The sequence below is a fragment of the Haliotis rufescens genome, unplaced genomic scaffold (genome assembly GCF_023055435.1).
Source record: "Haliotis rufescens isolate VD_foot unplaced genomic scaffold, xgHalRufe1.0.p SCAF_19, whole genome shotgun sequence".
Taxonomy (NCBI): Eukaryota; Metazoa; Mollusca; class Gastropoda; order Lepetellida; family Haliotidae; genus Haliotis; species Haliotis rufescens.
This window is the reverse complement of record NW_025963879.1, coordinates 17416727-17434290: the sequence shown is the minus strand read 5'-3', so window position 1 is coordinate 17434290 and position 17564 is coordinate 17416727. Positions and strand designations below refer to the sequence as shown.

Genomic DNA, 17564 nt, shown 5'->3' with positions numbered 1-17564 from the left:
AGGGACGCAACTCTGCACAGCGAATCGCGGCACCTTAGACGACTGGGCCACCCGTGCCCCTCCTGTCATGCATGAACATATACACTGCTCTAAAGGAGTAAAGAACACCTGATTCTTTCGTACAACTATTGTTAATCTGTCATGCAACAATAACATAATCATGATAATGTTGTTGTTGTTGTTGTTGTTTGTTGTTTAACGCCGCACTCAGCAATATTCCAGCTATATGACGGCGGTCTGTAAATAATCGAGTCTGGACCAGACAATCCTGTGATTGACATCATGAGCATCAATCCACACAATTGGGATACGGTGACATGCATCAACCAAGTCAGCGAGCCTGACCACCCGATCCCGTTAGTCGCCTCTTACGACAAGCATGGTCGCCTCATAACAACATTAACTATAGTCATATGAAAGAATCGGCTGTCCTCTACTCCGTAAGTGCGGTATATATTTTCAAATAATTTGCTAACAGATATGCATTTATTTACTGCCATATGCCCAAAGTACAAACATTCTATAATAATGTTTAAATATTTTTCAAGTTCAAGGTCAGTGCAGAATCTTTGTAAGAACTTCTCCCGAACACAACTCTAACCTATTCCTTTCAGACAACCCCAAAGCATGCCATCATGTTAGCTGTCCATATGAAGTATCAGATTGAAGGAAAATAATTATTTATTATTTGTCCAAATATATAAAAATATATCAAAATATATCACACCTGAAACTGCCCGTGAAAGTATATTCTTGAATCGGTGTGCAGTACCTGTGTGTCAGGCAGAGTATGCCAGTATCTCTCTGTGTAATAGCAAGCCCCTGCTGTAGTAGGCATTGTATCCAAGGGTTTGACATGGTCTCCATGGGGTCATGCATGAGAAGATATTGCAAATTTCCAAACGGCCAGAAAACATGTATAACGCACATCTATTGAGTGAATATATGTGTAGGTGTAGTATTAATCATGTTAATTGGACAATCTTGCATATTTTAATATTGCTGGGAAATACATAAGAGAACTGTGTGGACTAATTCAAATTTATTTTTTTCTAGAATATATTAAGGTCTTATGCCACTTTTAGTAATGTTCCTGAAAAATATGTCAGAGCTGCTACAGAAAGTCATTTAAGAATATATTTTTTTAAAAACTGTGGCACTTTACTGCCAAAAAACATTTTTCAAAGTTTTTAGAAATTCTTCAGAGCCAAATACTGACCACAAGAGTCATTGAATGTTTTGAACGTTTAGTCAGTTTCAGCAATACTGAAGAGGATACCAATAGGTTCAAACATTAGTAGCAAAGTGGGGACATTAACTCTGATTACATAACCATACAAACAAACACCTTGCCTACTGCCCTCACATGTATATGAGTGGCAGACACTGAGTTTGGTTCCATGCTGCTTTGAACAGCACAGATATATGAAGATCCTTTCAGACAAAAAAAATGTATGTATGAAATCACCACGACATCTAAATATCAGGAATATTTCGCATGGAGATATATACCATAACTCATATTATAAAAGTATTGCCAACATACTTCTATCAAAATGGACAATTGTCAATGTCACCAGTCAAAGTTCATCGGACACCAATAGTTCATTCAGAATGGATCCGTGGAAGTACTCAAGGATTCTTAAATTGCTTTTTGCCATTTACTCTTTTTCCAAATTCTTGATTTCTTCTTCAAATGTCGAAGGTTTTTCCGTTTTCCATTTTGAGATTTGATTCCACCCAGAAAAAGGATCTGGAGTAGTGTCATGTCCAAACATATCAAAATAGTAGGAGGGCTTGTTTGTTGAAAAAATTGTTTTTAAAAAGTCTCTATCTTTTTTCACGTTGTCAAGTTCTTTTAAAATTGCTGGATCAACTGTAGGATAGTCAAACTTAAATGTTGGTTCCTGGTTGGTTGAGCCGTGAGAGGATGACGGATAGTGTCGAAGCACAGAGGCAGCAATGAGTCCCGCGACAACAAACACTCCCATTATTGCTCCAAGTAGACAGACTGACCACTTCTTTCGGGCTGCAGTTTGTGCCCGAGGGTCAGATGGAGAACTTCCTCGTCCAGAACTATCTCTTCTTGGTTGTGACCGGTTCTGAAATAAACATTGCAAGAGTTGAAGGATTTTGTTTGTTTGTTTGTTTGTTTGTTGTTTAACGCCACACTCAGCAATATTCCAGCTATATGACGTCGGTCTGTAAATAATCGAGTCTGGACCAGACAGTCCAGTGATTGACATCATGAGCTCGATCCACGCAATTGGAATACCATGACATTAACCAAGTCAGCAAGCCTGACCACTAGATCCCGTAAGTCGCCTCTTACGACAAAAACAGTTACCTATTGTAGCAAGCATAGGTTGCTGAAGACCTATTCTACCCCGGATCGTCTACCCCGATGCTTCTGACTAATGAGGGGGGCTGATGCTGAGTTGAGGAGCTCAGTGTATTATTGATAAACACGACCATAAAAGTAAAAAGATATTGAACATAAAGCCCATTAAAATACTGCTTATTGAAAATAAAATAATAATATTTTCCATAAATGTCAGTTAAAGCCAATGCCTCAGGAAGATGGTGAATCCTCAAATGATACATGTCATGTGACACTTTCAATAGTTAATCATAATGATCATGCAGATTCGAGAATTTAATTTTTCACAGGCAAAACAAGCACCTGAAGACTTTTGTGTTACTTTTATCAAAAAGCAAATGCATGAAATAAGTGACCACAAAAAACAACTTCAGATGATGAACTGGCTTGGCAAGAGTGCTGGCAACTGATCACATAATCAATATATCAAGTGTCAAGGAATTATTGATTGTTGTTATATCTGATCTGAATACAACATGGACATGTAACTGAAGGTAGTAACTACACAATATTGTAACTTACATGAATATGAACTGGAAAATATTATCAATTCAATATTTCTCAATATTGCAATAATCACAACAGCAGCCAGTCTAGACTCAATTGGGTTTTCCAGTTCATCACTTTTGACAAAATGCATTTTCAATCAAACTATTTGGCCTACTTATCGATAATGATTTGGGATCTAGGGGTATAAAAACGTCCACAACGTGCACTTTGACAGAGATTGTGAAGGCCAGTGAAAAATCATCTTCCCGAGGCAAGTGAGTTAACTGACTATAAAAGTCCAGTTTCCACCCTTGCCGAACTAGGCTGGTATTATGGAGTTACATTTTGGCTGGGCTAACGAGTCTATGCATAGTCCGATCAAAATCGCGCACCGAAATCGAAATCCGGTTTGTAAAATGTCGTGCAGATTTCTGTCGATTGCAGGATTTGCAAAGCATGTGCACCGCGAACTCGTTGTCAACAGATATTTTCCAAGTCTATTCATGTTTTTAATCAAGGTGCTCACATGATTTGATGCACTTCGCTATGTAAGACTATCGTTTTGACTGGGCGCCACCATTTTGTTTGAAACAAATGCAAGTGATACAAGAGGTGGAATCTGATTTGTCCATAGGAGAGGCTTAGAGTGAGTGAGTGAGTTTGGCGTAACGCCGCTTTTAACAGTATTCCAGTTATATCACGGCGTGTCAGCTTAATGTGGGAGGAAAGCTTGAAGTGACGCAGGTCTCAGACGTTTACCACTTTGGTGAAACCCACGAGCACGGGTATGGTGCTGACAAACCTAGAAACATAATCAGGGCGAACCGGGATTCGAACCCACAATCATAGGTTTCTGGCATGCCCAAGGGATGCAACTCTGCACAGCGAATCGCGGCGCCTTAGACGACTGGGCCACCCGTGCCCCCAGGAGAGGCTTAGAAGGAACATAACTCGTAATAACCACTGGTGGCACTACGGTCGAGCCCAGGAATTCCAGCCTAGTTCGGTAAGGGTGGAAACTGGACTTTTATAGCCAGTTAACTCCCTTGCCTCGGGAAGATGGTGAAAAATCAGCATTGGTAGGAGCACTGCTACTGTCCTGACAAACCTAGAAACATAATCAAGGCAAATTTGGGATTCAAACTCACGATAAGGCATTCATAAGATATGATTTGGTAACACTTTTCCATGGATTGCAACATGAAGCGCATTTTTTAACACAAAGTAGTCCCTCACAGATGGTTTGTATTGTCATACTACTGCATACTGACAACCTGATCTCCATCTTTTTTAAATCTTAATACATCTTGATGTATTATATGTATTGTATTAATAAAGCATATGAAATATCAGAACTACAGATAAGCAGCGTATTTGCATAAAACACCCCCAAAAAATATTCAAAACCCAATTTTAGTAAAATCTAAACATTTTTTACATTTGTATACTTATCCTGCATTACTCCTTAATGCATAGTAATGCAGGATAAGTAAAAAATACTTTCAATTAACTTGCGTACAGAAACGCATGCATTAAATGAAAAAGTCAAATGTTTTAAAACATCATGTGTAAATACCCAATGAAGCTTTTTCAGCATGAGTACAAAGGAGCTAATATCCAAAACCCAATTATGAGCTAATTAACTACTTTTTAAAACTTTTTTTAAATCTTAAAATGTTCACTAATGTTGCGGAATACCCAATAGAGTGATGAATAGATGTGTGAAAAAATAATGGTAATCTAATGGAAATGTAATAACCCCATTAAGATAGAAACCCAAGAGTAAAATAAAAACTCAGTTGCTCCACAAGTTACTTGGAGCTCTGAATATCATACCCTATCAAACTATATCTCACTAATGAGGTTTTATGTGGGCAAAATTGCTTTTTTATCCACATAATCCAGATCATAATGTAATAATTAATTAATATCCAGGGAAACCGCTGTAGTAAACATCCAATGGACAACTATTTGTCTTCCTACAATGCCACAAGATTGTGTTTGTTTTATGCCGCACTTACCAATACTCCAGCTATATGATGGCATTCAGTAAGGAATCGAGTTTGGACCAGACAGTCTAGTGATTGATATTGTGAACAACAATCCAAGTCATCAGGGTACAATGACATTCCATGAACCAAATCACCAGATCCATTAAATCGTCGCTTATATCCAGTATTGGTTGACGGGTACCTATTCTAACTCGGAAACCCAAAGGGGACACGGGTGGCCCAGTCGTCTAAGGCGCCACGATTCGCTGTGCAGAGTTGAGTCCCTTGGGCCTGCCAGAATCCTATGATTGTGGGTTCAAATACTGGTTGCCCCGATTATTTTCCTAGGTTTGTCAGCACCATACCCCTGCTCGAGACCTGCATCACTTCGGGCTTTCCTTCCACATTAAGCTGACACGCCATGATATAACTGGAATACTGTTAAAAGCAGTGTCAAACCTAAGTCACTCACTCACTCACTCACTCACTCACTCACTCGGAAACCCCACGGGGATGAGGTGGTAGTGTGACTGTGATGTAACTGTAAGCTTTAAAGCTCCTCATAAGGCAGGGAGCTGAGAATCAAATTTGTCTGCACACATTGACTGACCAAGAGTAATAATAAATGTTAGCACTTTGAGCATGCTACAACTGATGGATCTGTAAATACACCTTACTATTACTGTTCTTATTTTTAACAAGCATGAAATACTCACATCCCCCGCCAATATGACATGTCAGATGTGTGCAATGCATTAGCTCCTGTAAACTATGTTCACTGGGCCTTTTTGTAAAGAAATATACTACGTTTTTCAAGATCTGCTCCGGAAACGAGGACTACCTCCATTTTCAGTCTAAATCAAAGTTGTTGCCATGGAAACTCAAAAAATGACTTTTAAAAAAAATCCAAAACTATCCAAAGGCACCAGTTCACCACTAGACCTATCTATGTGCCAAGTATGATGAAAAAATATGGTACGGTTTTCAAGATCTGCTCCAGAAACGAGGACTACTGCCATTTTCAGTCTAAATCAAAAGTCGTTGCCATGGAAACTCGAAAAATAACTTTTTTTAAAATCCCAAACTATCAAAAGGCACCATTTCACCACTAGACCTATCAATGTGCAAAATATGGTGAAGAAAAATGGTACGGTTTTCAAGATCTGCTCCAGAAACGAGGACTACCACCATTTTCAGTCTAAATCAAAGCCATTGCCATGGAAACTCAAAAAATATTGTTTTTAAAAATCCCAAACTATCAAAAGGCACCAGTTTACCACTAGATCTATCTATGTGCCAAGTTTGGTGAAGAAATATGGTACGGTTTTCAAGATCTGCTCCGGAAACGAGGATTACCACCATTTTCAGTCTAAATCAAAGTCATTGCCATGGAAACTCAAAAAATAACTTTTTTAAAAATCCTAAACTATCAAAAGGCACCAGTTCACCACTAGATCTATCTCTGTGCCAAGTTTGGTGAAGAAATATGGTACGGTTTTCAAGATCTACTCCTTAAACGAAATGTGACGGACGGACGGATGGACGGAAGGACAGACGGACGGCACCCATTCCTATATCCCCCTTCCACTTCGTGGCGGGGGATTTTCAAGATCTGCTCCGGAAACGAGGACTACCGCCATTTTCAGTCTAAATCAAAGTTGTTGCCATGGAAACTCGAAAAATAATTTTTTTAAAAATCCCAAACTATCAACAGGCACCAGTTTACCACTAGATCTATCTATGTGCCAAGTTTGGTGAAGAAATAAGGTACGGTTTTCAAGATCTGCTCCGGAAACGAAATGTGACGGAAGGACGGACGGACGGAAGGACAGACGGACGACACCCATTCCTATATCCCCCTTCCACTTCGTGGCGGGGGATAATAATTCACATTACAGACCACAGACACATTACAAATACAATTTATACACCACCCAGGATCCTGACATTACCTGTGTTGCGGTTTGATGCAAAAGTCCCGGTGACCTCCCTTGCCGGGGGCGATCAGCCCTTTCTATGCTAACAATAATTAGTCCTGTGAGGTCATTCGTGCTCTGCACTTCTGGCTGATCAGAAGGGAGATAACTGCTGGGGTACACATCATCCTTAGTAGCCTCAGTGTAAGAAGGCGGTGGTTCATCATTGCTTGCAATTTCAATTCTGGGAATCTCTGGAGCGGGCGACTGAACTGCTTCCTCGTATGATGGTGGAGAAATTGGAGCGTCAAAAGGAAGAGAAGAAGTAGCCATATTGGAAGAGCTTGACGGATGATTAATCATTTGTCAGCGTAAAATCTATTTCCTACTTGTGCGTCCTGGTGCAAAATCCTCTCAGACTGTCATCCTGCAAGAATCACAAGTGATAAAATTAATATCATGATTATCATGATTATCATGATTATCATGATTATGATTATGATTATTAATATTATTTATACCTCATTTATCCATATACACAAGTATCTGCTCAATTGTGGCTTATTTGTTCCCGAACCAGTGGAGCATTTCAGTTATCATTCTCAACTCCCTGGGGAGTATGCAACCCAGACTGCCTATGGGTACTAGAAGGTTTTCACATCCACCTCACATATCAGGTACCCATTCCCTGCTGGGTGAACAGAGGCACATTGGAACTTGTCACTTGCCTAGCGTGACACCACATATATTGACACTTGTGTTTCACGTGTATGAATGTATTCGTGTTTCCACCACCTGGTCATCTACTAATAATTTTTTAGTTTGAAGTTTACACGATATACGGTTTTCCGTTGGACAAGTGGTCGGTCACATGACCGCGAAACTGGTGTTTATAAGTGTATGAACGACACAATTTGACATTTATACGTTTTTCATGAATGTACCTTAGTATCTATTTGACACATCTTTACATTCACCTTACAGTGATTGGCCAATTGATCTGTGATGACTGACACCTGTAATAGCCACAGGTTCATTAGAAAATTCTGAAATCTCTCCCATCACGTTAATCATGTCGGCCATTTTGACATCTCATACTTGATGTAAATGTATTATGACGCACTGTCATTGTGACTGACTTACTGAGGTTGTCCTTAACAGACCTTTCTCATCTAGTGAGGATATTATTTGTGTACATTTGTTGTACAGAAGCTACTAAAGTTGTGCCTGTTGAGCATGTTAAGCTCATGTCACCTCTCATTTAGAGGAACCAATTTAATCTGCGAAACAGCTGGTTGTTACATGGCTGTCAGTGTAAACATGAAGTCACACATCCTAAATATAATTGTTATAGATCCAGGTCTACATCCTTTGAGGTGAAAAATAGTGATATAAAAAAGTATAAGAATTGACTCTCACTTTGTGTGAGTTCATTGGAGTATGAACCTTCATAGTGTGAGGGCCAAACTGTTTGAACGCAAGCTGCGACGTTCATACAGTTTGGCCCTCACTCTATGAAGGTTCATACTCCAAAAAACTCACACAAAGAGAAATTCAAGTCTTAAACATCTCAGTATACTGACTCTGGTGTACTAGTGCGGACTGACGCTGGTTTTCAGTGAGCACAGATGCACAGTTTAACATGAATACCCCACTCAGACACAGTATACTGACTCCGAGCCAACCAGTCCATGTCTTATCTCCTTAATGCCGAGCATCGGGCAGGGTAACAACAAGTACCATCTTTTAACGTCTTTTGGTGTGATCATGATGATGCGGCAAAGATCGAAGCACATCCTTCACATCATGCAGAAAATGATCAGTCCTTTTTTATAACAAGACTTACAAAAAGCATAATCTCTTCCACCTCACATCTTTTTATAAATTTGAAGGGAAATCTAAAAAAAATAATTTGTCAGTGATTGTTGCTTTACCTTGGCTGTCTATAATCCAGAGATAATACAATGAAGGCAACAACTATGCAGCCTTTGCAGGCAGATTGGAAACAAATCAAGACTTTGTCCAAAATTAGGATTTTGTTTAAAGTTCTTAATTTCCTAAATTAAGAGGTATATTATCTGTGCCTGCAATGTTTAGTTGTTTGTTTGTCGTATTATGCGGCACTCAGCAATATTCCAGCTATATAACAGCGGTCTGTAAATAATCAAGTCTGGACCAGACAATCCAGTGATCGATATTAAGTAATGACATTTGCTGCAGGCTAAGGAGTGAGTTATAATTTAACGCACCAGTTAAGTAATTAAGTAAACCAGTTTAATTAAGTAATGACATTTTCTGCAGGCAAGGGAGTGAGGTAAAATTTAACGCACCAGTTAAGTAATTAAGTAAACCAGTTTCATTAAGCAATGACATTTCCTGCAGGCTAGGGACCTCCATTACTCGCTCACATTGTATATGCATGTGTACTTCAATACAAAATACTGTGCATAGGTATCAATACAAACTGAAATACAAGGAAAAGAGTCAAAGAATCAAGTTTTGTATGGACAAATGTGCCTTGGCAGTTGTCATAGCTTATATCCCATATAAAATTTCTGCACAAGGAAAGGTTTGAATCAGGGATTAGCTTTTCATATTAACACTTCACTGACTGCATGAGACGAGGTAAAACGAGGCTTAAGATTATTAGGACTGCACCGTATTACCAGTATAATGTTATACTGCATTATGCTTTTCATATGATGTGTATAGCCATATTTCTTCTGTGTTCTGGTATATTGGTAACAAAATACAGCATTTGTTATTATTTGTATCTCTCACCCTAAACATGCTAAAGTTTATACAGAAATTATGTCACAAATGATGTACTTTGACATCGTAATATTTACTTCAGTAGTTGGTTGGTTGGTTGTTTAACGCCGCACTCAGCAGTATTCCAGCTATATGACGGTGGTCTGTAAATAATCAAGTCTGGACCAGACAATCCAGTGATTAATACCATGAGCATCGATCCACGCAATTGGGATCGATGACATGAATCAACCAAGTCAGCGAGCCTGACCACCCGATCCCGTTAGTCGCCTTTTACGACAAGCATAGTCACCTTTTACGGCAAGCATGGGTTGCTGAAGACCTATTCTACCCCGGAATCTTCACGGGTCTACTTCAGTAGTAGACAATAGGATCTGCGTGCACAATCAGTGTCAATCACTGTCATAAACCTCAGGTCCAAAAAAAATTGCAACATGCATCACAGTATATACTGTATATTTAATGTGAAATTAATGCATCTCCAAAAGAATGCAACGCTGGCCCCTTGCCAAAAATGCGACTCAATATGAATGTGACACCCCCTCCTCTCAAGCATCAGTGGATATGTTATCTAAAGAAAACGTCCTCTGTCAGGTTTACCGGAGAATCCTCACCTTAATCCAACCTTACATTCATCCAATCACACACCAAATAGAACTGCTTTTTCAGCGCTGAGTAGTGTACTTCTGCTAAAACAATACATGCCCGTTGGCTCGTGTCGACCTTTGACGCAGTCGCAAAGAACAAAGACACTGTGTTACGTGGGTGGCGTCTGTCTGGACTTGCATGTGTGATCAGTGATGACATAAGTGAGTAGAACTCTTGTCATGACCCCAGCAGTGACAATTCACAGGATGTAATTAGTGTTTGAATTACATTGTTTATATACTTGTTACAAGTGCTGCTCAATAAACAGTGATGTTTGTTTTCAGCGTATGTCTAAGTTGGTATTTCTGCCAAACAAAATGTCTTATTGTTGATATAAATGTGATGTTTAACAATGCGAGCCAAAACCACTCGCATTTTTCGCATTTAATTCACGCTCGCGTTAATTTCAACATTTACAGTACCTATATTGCAATATATTGCAAATGCAATACAAATTTTTGGCCAATACACAGCCCAAAAATGTTTTCACATATATTTCGTACATAAAGATGTTCATGCACATGTGTGTGTACAAGACAACTAAATTGTGCCGAGGTCAAGGATGGTCGTCATTGACAAGTAGCACTTGAAAGCTATAATTCTGTTTTGTTTGTTTTGTAATGCGGCACTCAGCAATATTCCAGCTATATGACAGTGGTCTGTAAATAATCTGGACCAGACAATCCAGCGATTGTCAGCATGAGCATTGATCTTCGCAATTGGGATACAATGACATGCATCAACCAAGTCAGCGAGCCTGCCCACCCGATCCCGCTAATTGCCTCTAACGACAAGCATAGTCGCCTTATACTGCGGGGGTGGCTGGCTGAAGACCTATTCTACCATGGACCTTCTCGGGTACCAGTTCTCAAAGCTTCAGTCTTGCTACAAATTGGAAGTGAATTAATGTGACAGAAAATGTAAACATAGTATACATTATTGTGTCATTCAAGCAGTACTAACTACAAAGTCTGAGATCTGAGGACCCCCCTCCCTAATTTATATAACATGTTTTATGGACCCCAAATTACAAAAAAAATCAGCCTAGTACCTCTGTAACATCACAGTTAACACAGTCCACTATTAATGTGTTTAACATCTATTTCATTTTCGACGAGTCTACACATTTAGACAAACATATGTCATGAAATTGAGAAAATATCCTAAAATGTGTAAAACTATTTCCATTTGCATATTATACTCCACATGCTGTCATCGAAGCCCTGAGCTAGCAGTCACTTTGGTGTATAACGATACATTGTCATGCACCTAACTGTTGCAGTTGTAGTAATGTATATGTATAATTATTCAAAACAATATGTAAAGCGCACCGAAAGGTTTCAATTAGCGTAATCGACGTAATAAGCGCCCAGGGCGCTCTCAAAATTAGAAATAGGGGGGCTCTTATTAGAATATTATTTGGGTGAAAAAGAACAGAGTTAAAAGATACATTTCGTGGTTAATGCTGACATCCTGAAATGTTTAGGTACGACAGACATATTTTTCTAGAAATTAATTACCCATAATTAAGGGTGCATATAACAAACACACGAGTGCGTATTGTACGCGAATTAATAAGTCTTGTGAACATTGATCAATCGGAAGGGGTGCTAATTGGGATTGTACACTAGCCAATATATTAGCACATACAGCCGTGGGCGCTTATTAGAGCGGGGCGTTTTTTACGTCAAATACGGTAGGCCTGTCTGCTGTTATTTCAGAAAAAGTGTGTTTGTTTGCAAACAAGAGAAAAGTCTGTGACTAGACCACCCACTGGAGCAGAGTCTTCTCTGCTTAATAAGCATGATAAGTGAGCAGACCCAAGTGAGCTCTGGGATTATTGGCCATTGTTTATAAACAATTCTTCAGAATGGTCTATGTACTGGCCCCACAATATTCATAATATGACTCCAAATGACTACCTTTATTTAAACAAACAACAAATACAATCTCTCAATTCCAGACGGTGAAATCAAATTTACACAATGTCTCCACCTCGACTGCAAACGTTGGAACACATACTTGTGTACTAAACAATGCGATACATAAAGAGCATAAATTGTATGTGTGCTGTACATTATATTTGATTGTTTGTGTAAACAATGCGATACACGAACAAAAATAGTGTAACGCACACATAAATATTATGTTCTTCTTCAGTAATGATCTAGTCTGATACGTGTTCGACCAACAATACGACATTGAACCACAAGGCGGACGGGTATTCCATAACGTTACCCCATTGTTAAGAATATGTCACGTGTCATGACATTACCTACAATGTTGACAAACATTGCGACAACACGGATTGGCTGGCCATTGTCGAACTGGAACAGCTATCTTTATTTCCAAACAATCGCGACAATTGTTTGTCAACAGTGTTATGAAACCAGTTACCGCTTTTAGCAATATAATGCGTAATCACCAGTGGGAAATCGGGACAATCGTGCATTTGACCTATATGTATATATAAACCACACATTTAGACGCTGGTTCCCCAACAAGCCCCCGGCTGAGCTGGCGATCGTTTATGTACGAAGTGTTTGCAAACTTCAGACAGAGAACTACGACCAATTTCACCAAAATATATATTTATCATTGGCGTTTCGACTTTTACTTACCTTAATGTTCAATTAATGGTGAAAAATTCATGACAGAGGTTGAGAAAAACTACAGCAAAACGAACACAAACACAAACTATGAGATCGCATGTGAAATCCAATCGACACAGGATACACGCCATCAGGAGTTACCTCCCTTTCAATATTTTCCACCACAACTCATGGGAAGACTGTGCATCACTCGGGTCGTGACGCAAACCTGCACGTAAACTTGCTTGTATTCATGTAAACGTGTTTCCACGAGAACAGGATGTATGACAAACCCCTTTTGTATTTCAAAGTTATTGTGTATCTTCTTCTCAGAAAATCTGACACCGAAACAAATTTGGGGTCATCACACAATTCAAATATTGACTCAAATCAGCCTGTGTCAACTAGGCTAGAGAATTACTGCTCAAATATATGCCCCATAACTGTAAATATTTTACCCTGTTTATGTAGAGACAATGTCACGAATGTGTTGACTGCACACAAGGCACGATTTAAAGTGACCTTGAGAGTTAGGTCAGTACAGTTGTTTACGTTCATAGTAGAAGTCGGCCGGGATTTTTAATTACGCTCGTTTTGAGTGAGTGAGTTGGGTTTGACGCCGCGTTTAACAGTATTCCAGTTATATCGCGGCGTGTCAGCTTAATGTGGGAGGAAAGCCCGAAGTGATGCAGGTCTCAGACGTTTACCACTTCGGTGAAACCCACGAGCACGGGTATGGTGCTGACAAACCTTGAAACATAATCGGGGCGGACCGGGATTCGAACCCACAATCATAGGTTTCTGGCGTACCGAAGGGACGCAACTCTGCACAGCGAATCGCCACTTAGACGACTGGGCCACCCGTGCCCCTCGCGTTCGTTTATACACCGTATATGCCTATTTCCATACATACACGCGAAGATCCGGGGTAGAATAGGTCTTCAGCAACCAAAGCTTGCCATAATTTAAGAGGCGACGATGCTTGTCGTAAGAAGTGACTAACGGGATCGGGTGATCAGGCTTGGTTGATGCATGTCTTTGAATCCCAATTGTATACATCGATGCTCATGATTTCAATCACTGGATTGTCTGGTCCAGACTCGATTATTTACAGACCGACGTCATAAAGCTGGAATTTTGCTGAGTGCGGATTTAAACAATAAACAATCAAACAAAACAAACATACATATATGGTAAGTGTTAGGGGTGCCACAATCCGTCGATATATCGATGCATCGCGAATTGAAAGCTGACGATACGCGATGTGCATACCAATGTTTTGATTCATGTTTTAATTCTGCATCGATTTTCAAAAAGTAATGTGTTGAATATTACATTAAGAAGTCATACGCGATGCAAAACTGGGTGCAGCAATTGTCATCCGGCTCACATTGAGACACCAAAGCAATGTGGAGGAAACTTTAAATATAACTACTCAAAATAAGCTTCAAAACACCGTTTTTTCAAATTATTACAGTTAATTTCTCATATGTATATAAGTACTCAAAGTACCTGGGCCTTCGTCGTGACGAGCGAACGCTTCAACCACTAGTGAGTGAGTAAGTATAGTTGTACGCCGCGTTTAGCAATATTGCAGCCATATTCCGGGGGACACCAGAAATGGGCTTCACACAATGTATCCATGTCGGGAATCGAACCCGGGTCTTCGGCGTGACGAGCGAACGCTTTAACCACTAGGCTACCCCACCACCCCCAATGGATCAGAAGTGATATTGTATGCTGGGCACACATTTGAATTCAAAGTACACAACATGTGATATAGTGTGGATTTCAGCTCATGTTGGACTACGTGGTAATGTAATGACAGACCAGCTTGCAAAATCTGGCATAAAATATCCTGAAGTAATTACATATAGCCATATCTGAATACAGACGCCAACCAAAATGGGCTAGAAAATCAAGATCTATATTCCAATAAACGTGTCTTACTTTGCGAAGTGCATCAAATCACGTGAGCCCCTTGATCGAAAACATGGCAATATCTGGAAAATATATGTTGACGCTAAGTAGACGGTACACATGATCTGCAAATCCTACAATCGACCAAAATCTGCACGACAGTTTGCGAACCGGATGTTGGTTTCGTTATGCGATTTTGATTGAAATTTGCAAAGACTCGTTAATCCAGACAAAAAATAACTCCATAATTCCAGCCTAGTTCGGCAAGGAGGGAAGCTTGACTTTTACAGTTTGTTAACTTCCTTGCCTCGGGAAAATGTGCTTCACTCATCTACTTGAAGTCAACTTCCCCAAAGGGAATTATAAGTTTTGTCTGATTTGTCTTTTTGTTGTTGGGGCGGTCGGGTAGCCTAGTGGTTAAAGCGTTCGCTCGTCACGCCGAAGACCCGGGTTCGATTCCCGACATGGGTACAATGTGTGAAGCCCATATCTGGTGTCCCCCGCCGTGATATTGCTGGAATATTGCTAAAAGCGGCGTAAAACCATACTCACTCACTCACTCACTTTTTGTTGTTTATGCCGCATCCATCTTCCCGAGACAAGGGAGCTAACTGATTAGGGAAATGGACTTTTACAGTTAGTTAATTCCCTTGCCTCAGGGAGATGAGCCGCAACAGGAGCATCCATCTACACTATTGGGATACGATGACATGCATCAGCAAGCCTGACCACCCGATCCCGTTAGTCGCTTCTGACGGGATCCAATTCTAACCAGGGTCTTCACGGGGCAATTAAAAGTTGCAGTCGGATTATATACCAATTTTGCGAAATGTTTGGAGTTGCTGGGCTATTGCTCGACATATGATTGTGGGTTCGAATCCCGGTTCGCCCCGATTATATTTCTAGGTTTGTCAGCACCCTACCCGTGCTCGTGGGTTTCACCGAAGTGGTAAACGTCTGAGACCTGCATCACTTCGGGCTTTCCTCCCACATTAAGCTGACACTGGAATACTGTTAAAAGCGGCGTTGAACTCAACTCACTCACTCACTCACTCATGGATCGAGGAATGAACCTTTTCCGTAAGCTTACCGTGTGTGACAGTGGCGTACAGAGTTGACAAATTAAATGATTTGACAAAAATTAACTTGGTTCTTTTCTGAAATTGCAAACATCTAAATACACATGGTGTGAAATCCATTTATCTCAAATACTTTTTGTGAATATGAAGAAAGTCCTCACTTGATTGTGTTAAAGATTATTGTTAATCTTTGAGACTGGGAATTGGTGGTACATTTGCTGTTTATGGAGATTTGGAATCCAACACACTGGAGAAATGGACATGTCTTCATATTTGAGAGCCAAACCAACTGCTGTACAGTGCTGTTGCACGGCTTTGGCAGGTTTCTTTCCAAGTTAACATAATGGCCTCATGTTCGGAAATATTTGATATGTCACTTATGCCAAAAAAATGATCACTGATCAAACAATTATGTGGTGATGCTTACTTCAAATGGTTATGTTATTTGAGGCCTTGTCAGCTGGAACAACTACAGACTTTTCATGTAGGGCAGCCATACTTTGAATGGCAACTGACTGGGACAGTATGTGTTTAATCCAATTCTGATTCCTCTTTTGTAGTTTTTCTACCAATGACATCACGTGTACACTGACAAACCCACTCTGAAAGACATTCAGCAGGTTCATCTTGAGGCACGCTCTTCTACAGCATCCATAAAAAATGTAAAGTTGTGATTCCATTTGGGAGCAGTCTGTTCACGATATTTTGGATCATACTGAAATAACTGAGAAAGAGAATCTCACCCTCGTGCTTTTTTTTTATCAAATATATCAACACAAGTTGATTAAAATGGAAAAAAACCGCAGAGACTTGATGAGGAGTTTTCCTACTTTTATCAACGATAAAAGTTATCATTCTTCCACCTTTTTCAGTTTGTTGACAGTAATAAGTTGTGTCTTAAGTGTAAAAAGTACTGCTAATAGCTTCAGTAGCAGAGCCATTAGTGATGACATTTGATTGTACAATGTAGATATCGCTTGATCTCACCCAAGCGATATCTCCCGTGGGAGCCAGTTTTGGGTGATAAAGGTTGTTGTTTGGGTGATAAAGAGAAGTCAGCTGTGATTATATGGCCTACAGATAGGTGGCAGTATGAGGAGTCTTGGGACCCACAAGAAATGGAATTTACACAATCAGCTGCCAAGTCCATGTTCTGCAAGACGTTCCTGTAGTTGAACAACTTGGGTGATACAGGAAAAAGACACTGTTGCTGGTTCCTGAAATTTGAAATATTGTGAGACATTTAGAGTAAAGTCTTGAAGGAGGGGCAACAAATCTTCCAAATCGCTGGTATCATTTGCCCTTCATACTTATTTTGTGTGATCATCTTAGAAACCTGCTGTGATGCCGAAAACCAACTCAATACATTGACGTTGGCAGTTCGTTGGCTTGAAAGACAGCCAATGTCTTATATTTTGTCATTACATCCATATGGTATTCCTGTAAACAACAGTCAAATCCAATTATTTTCTTCGCAGATCCTACAAGGTCGGATGTATTCAAGGCTGTAGGATGGATGGTATATTTTCTCTAACTTTCTGATATTGGAGTGGATTATTCAGGTTTCTAAAAGTTTGCTACAACCAGATTGGAGTCAGTGCCACAGATCATTAAACGAGTGAGTTAGAAAGGATAACAAGTATTTTTGGTATGCGAAGGCGCCTCATGTGTAATGGCGACAGAAAGCCTCAAATGATCCACATCATGGCTATGTTGCCCAAAGACCGAGCATCAGAATCGGAACAACGTACTATTCGAGCCCATGCACAACCAGCAGA

The 17564-nt window shown here is 39.9% G+C and overlaps 1 protein-coding gene across 1 annotated transcript; it reads right to left on the bottom strand.

Moving 5' to 3' along the window:
- Positions 1-325: 325 nt before the first annotated feature.
- Positions 326-12954, bottom strand: LOC124137562. Its single transcript, XM_046503910.2, has 3 exons — positions 12818-12954; positions 6813-7203; positions 326-2102 (listed from the first exon to the last, which is right to left on the bottom strand). The coding sequence occupies exons 2-3, from the start codon at positions 7137-7139 to the stop codon at positions 1662-1664; spliced, it is 768 nt and encodes a 255-aa protein (XP_046359866.2). The 5' UTR covers positions 7140-7203; positions 12818-12954; the 3' UTR covers positions 326-1661.
- Positions 12955-17564: the final 4610 nt, after the last annotated feature.

Excerpts from the sequence above, each read along its gene's own strand:
- LOC124137562 (XM_046503910.2), bottom strand. The coding sequence starts at position 7,139 with ATGATTAATCATCCGTCAAGCTCTTCCAATATGGCTACTTCTTCTCTT. Across the intron at positions 2,103-6,812 it reads TGCATCAAACCGCAACACAG|AACCGGTCACAACCAAGAAG; the intron begins GTAATGTCAGGA and ends TGTTTATTTCAG.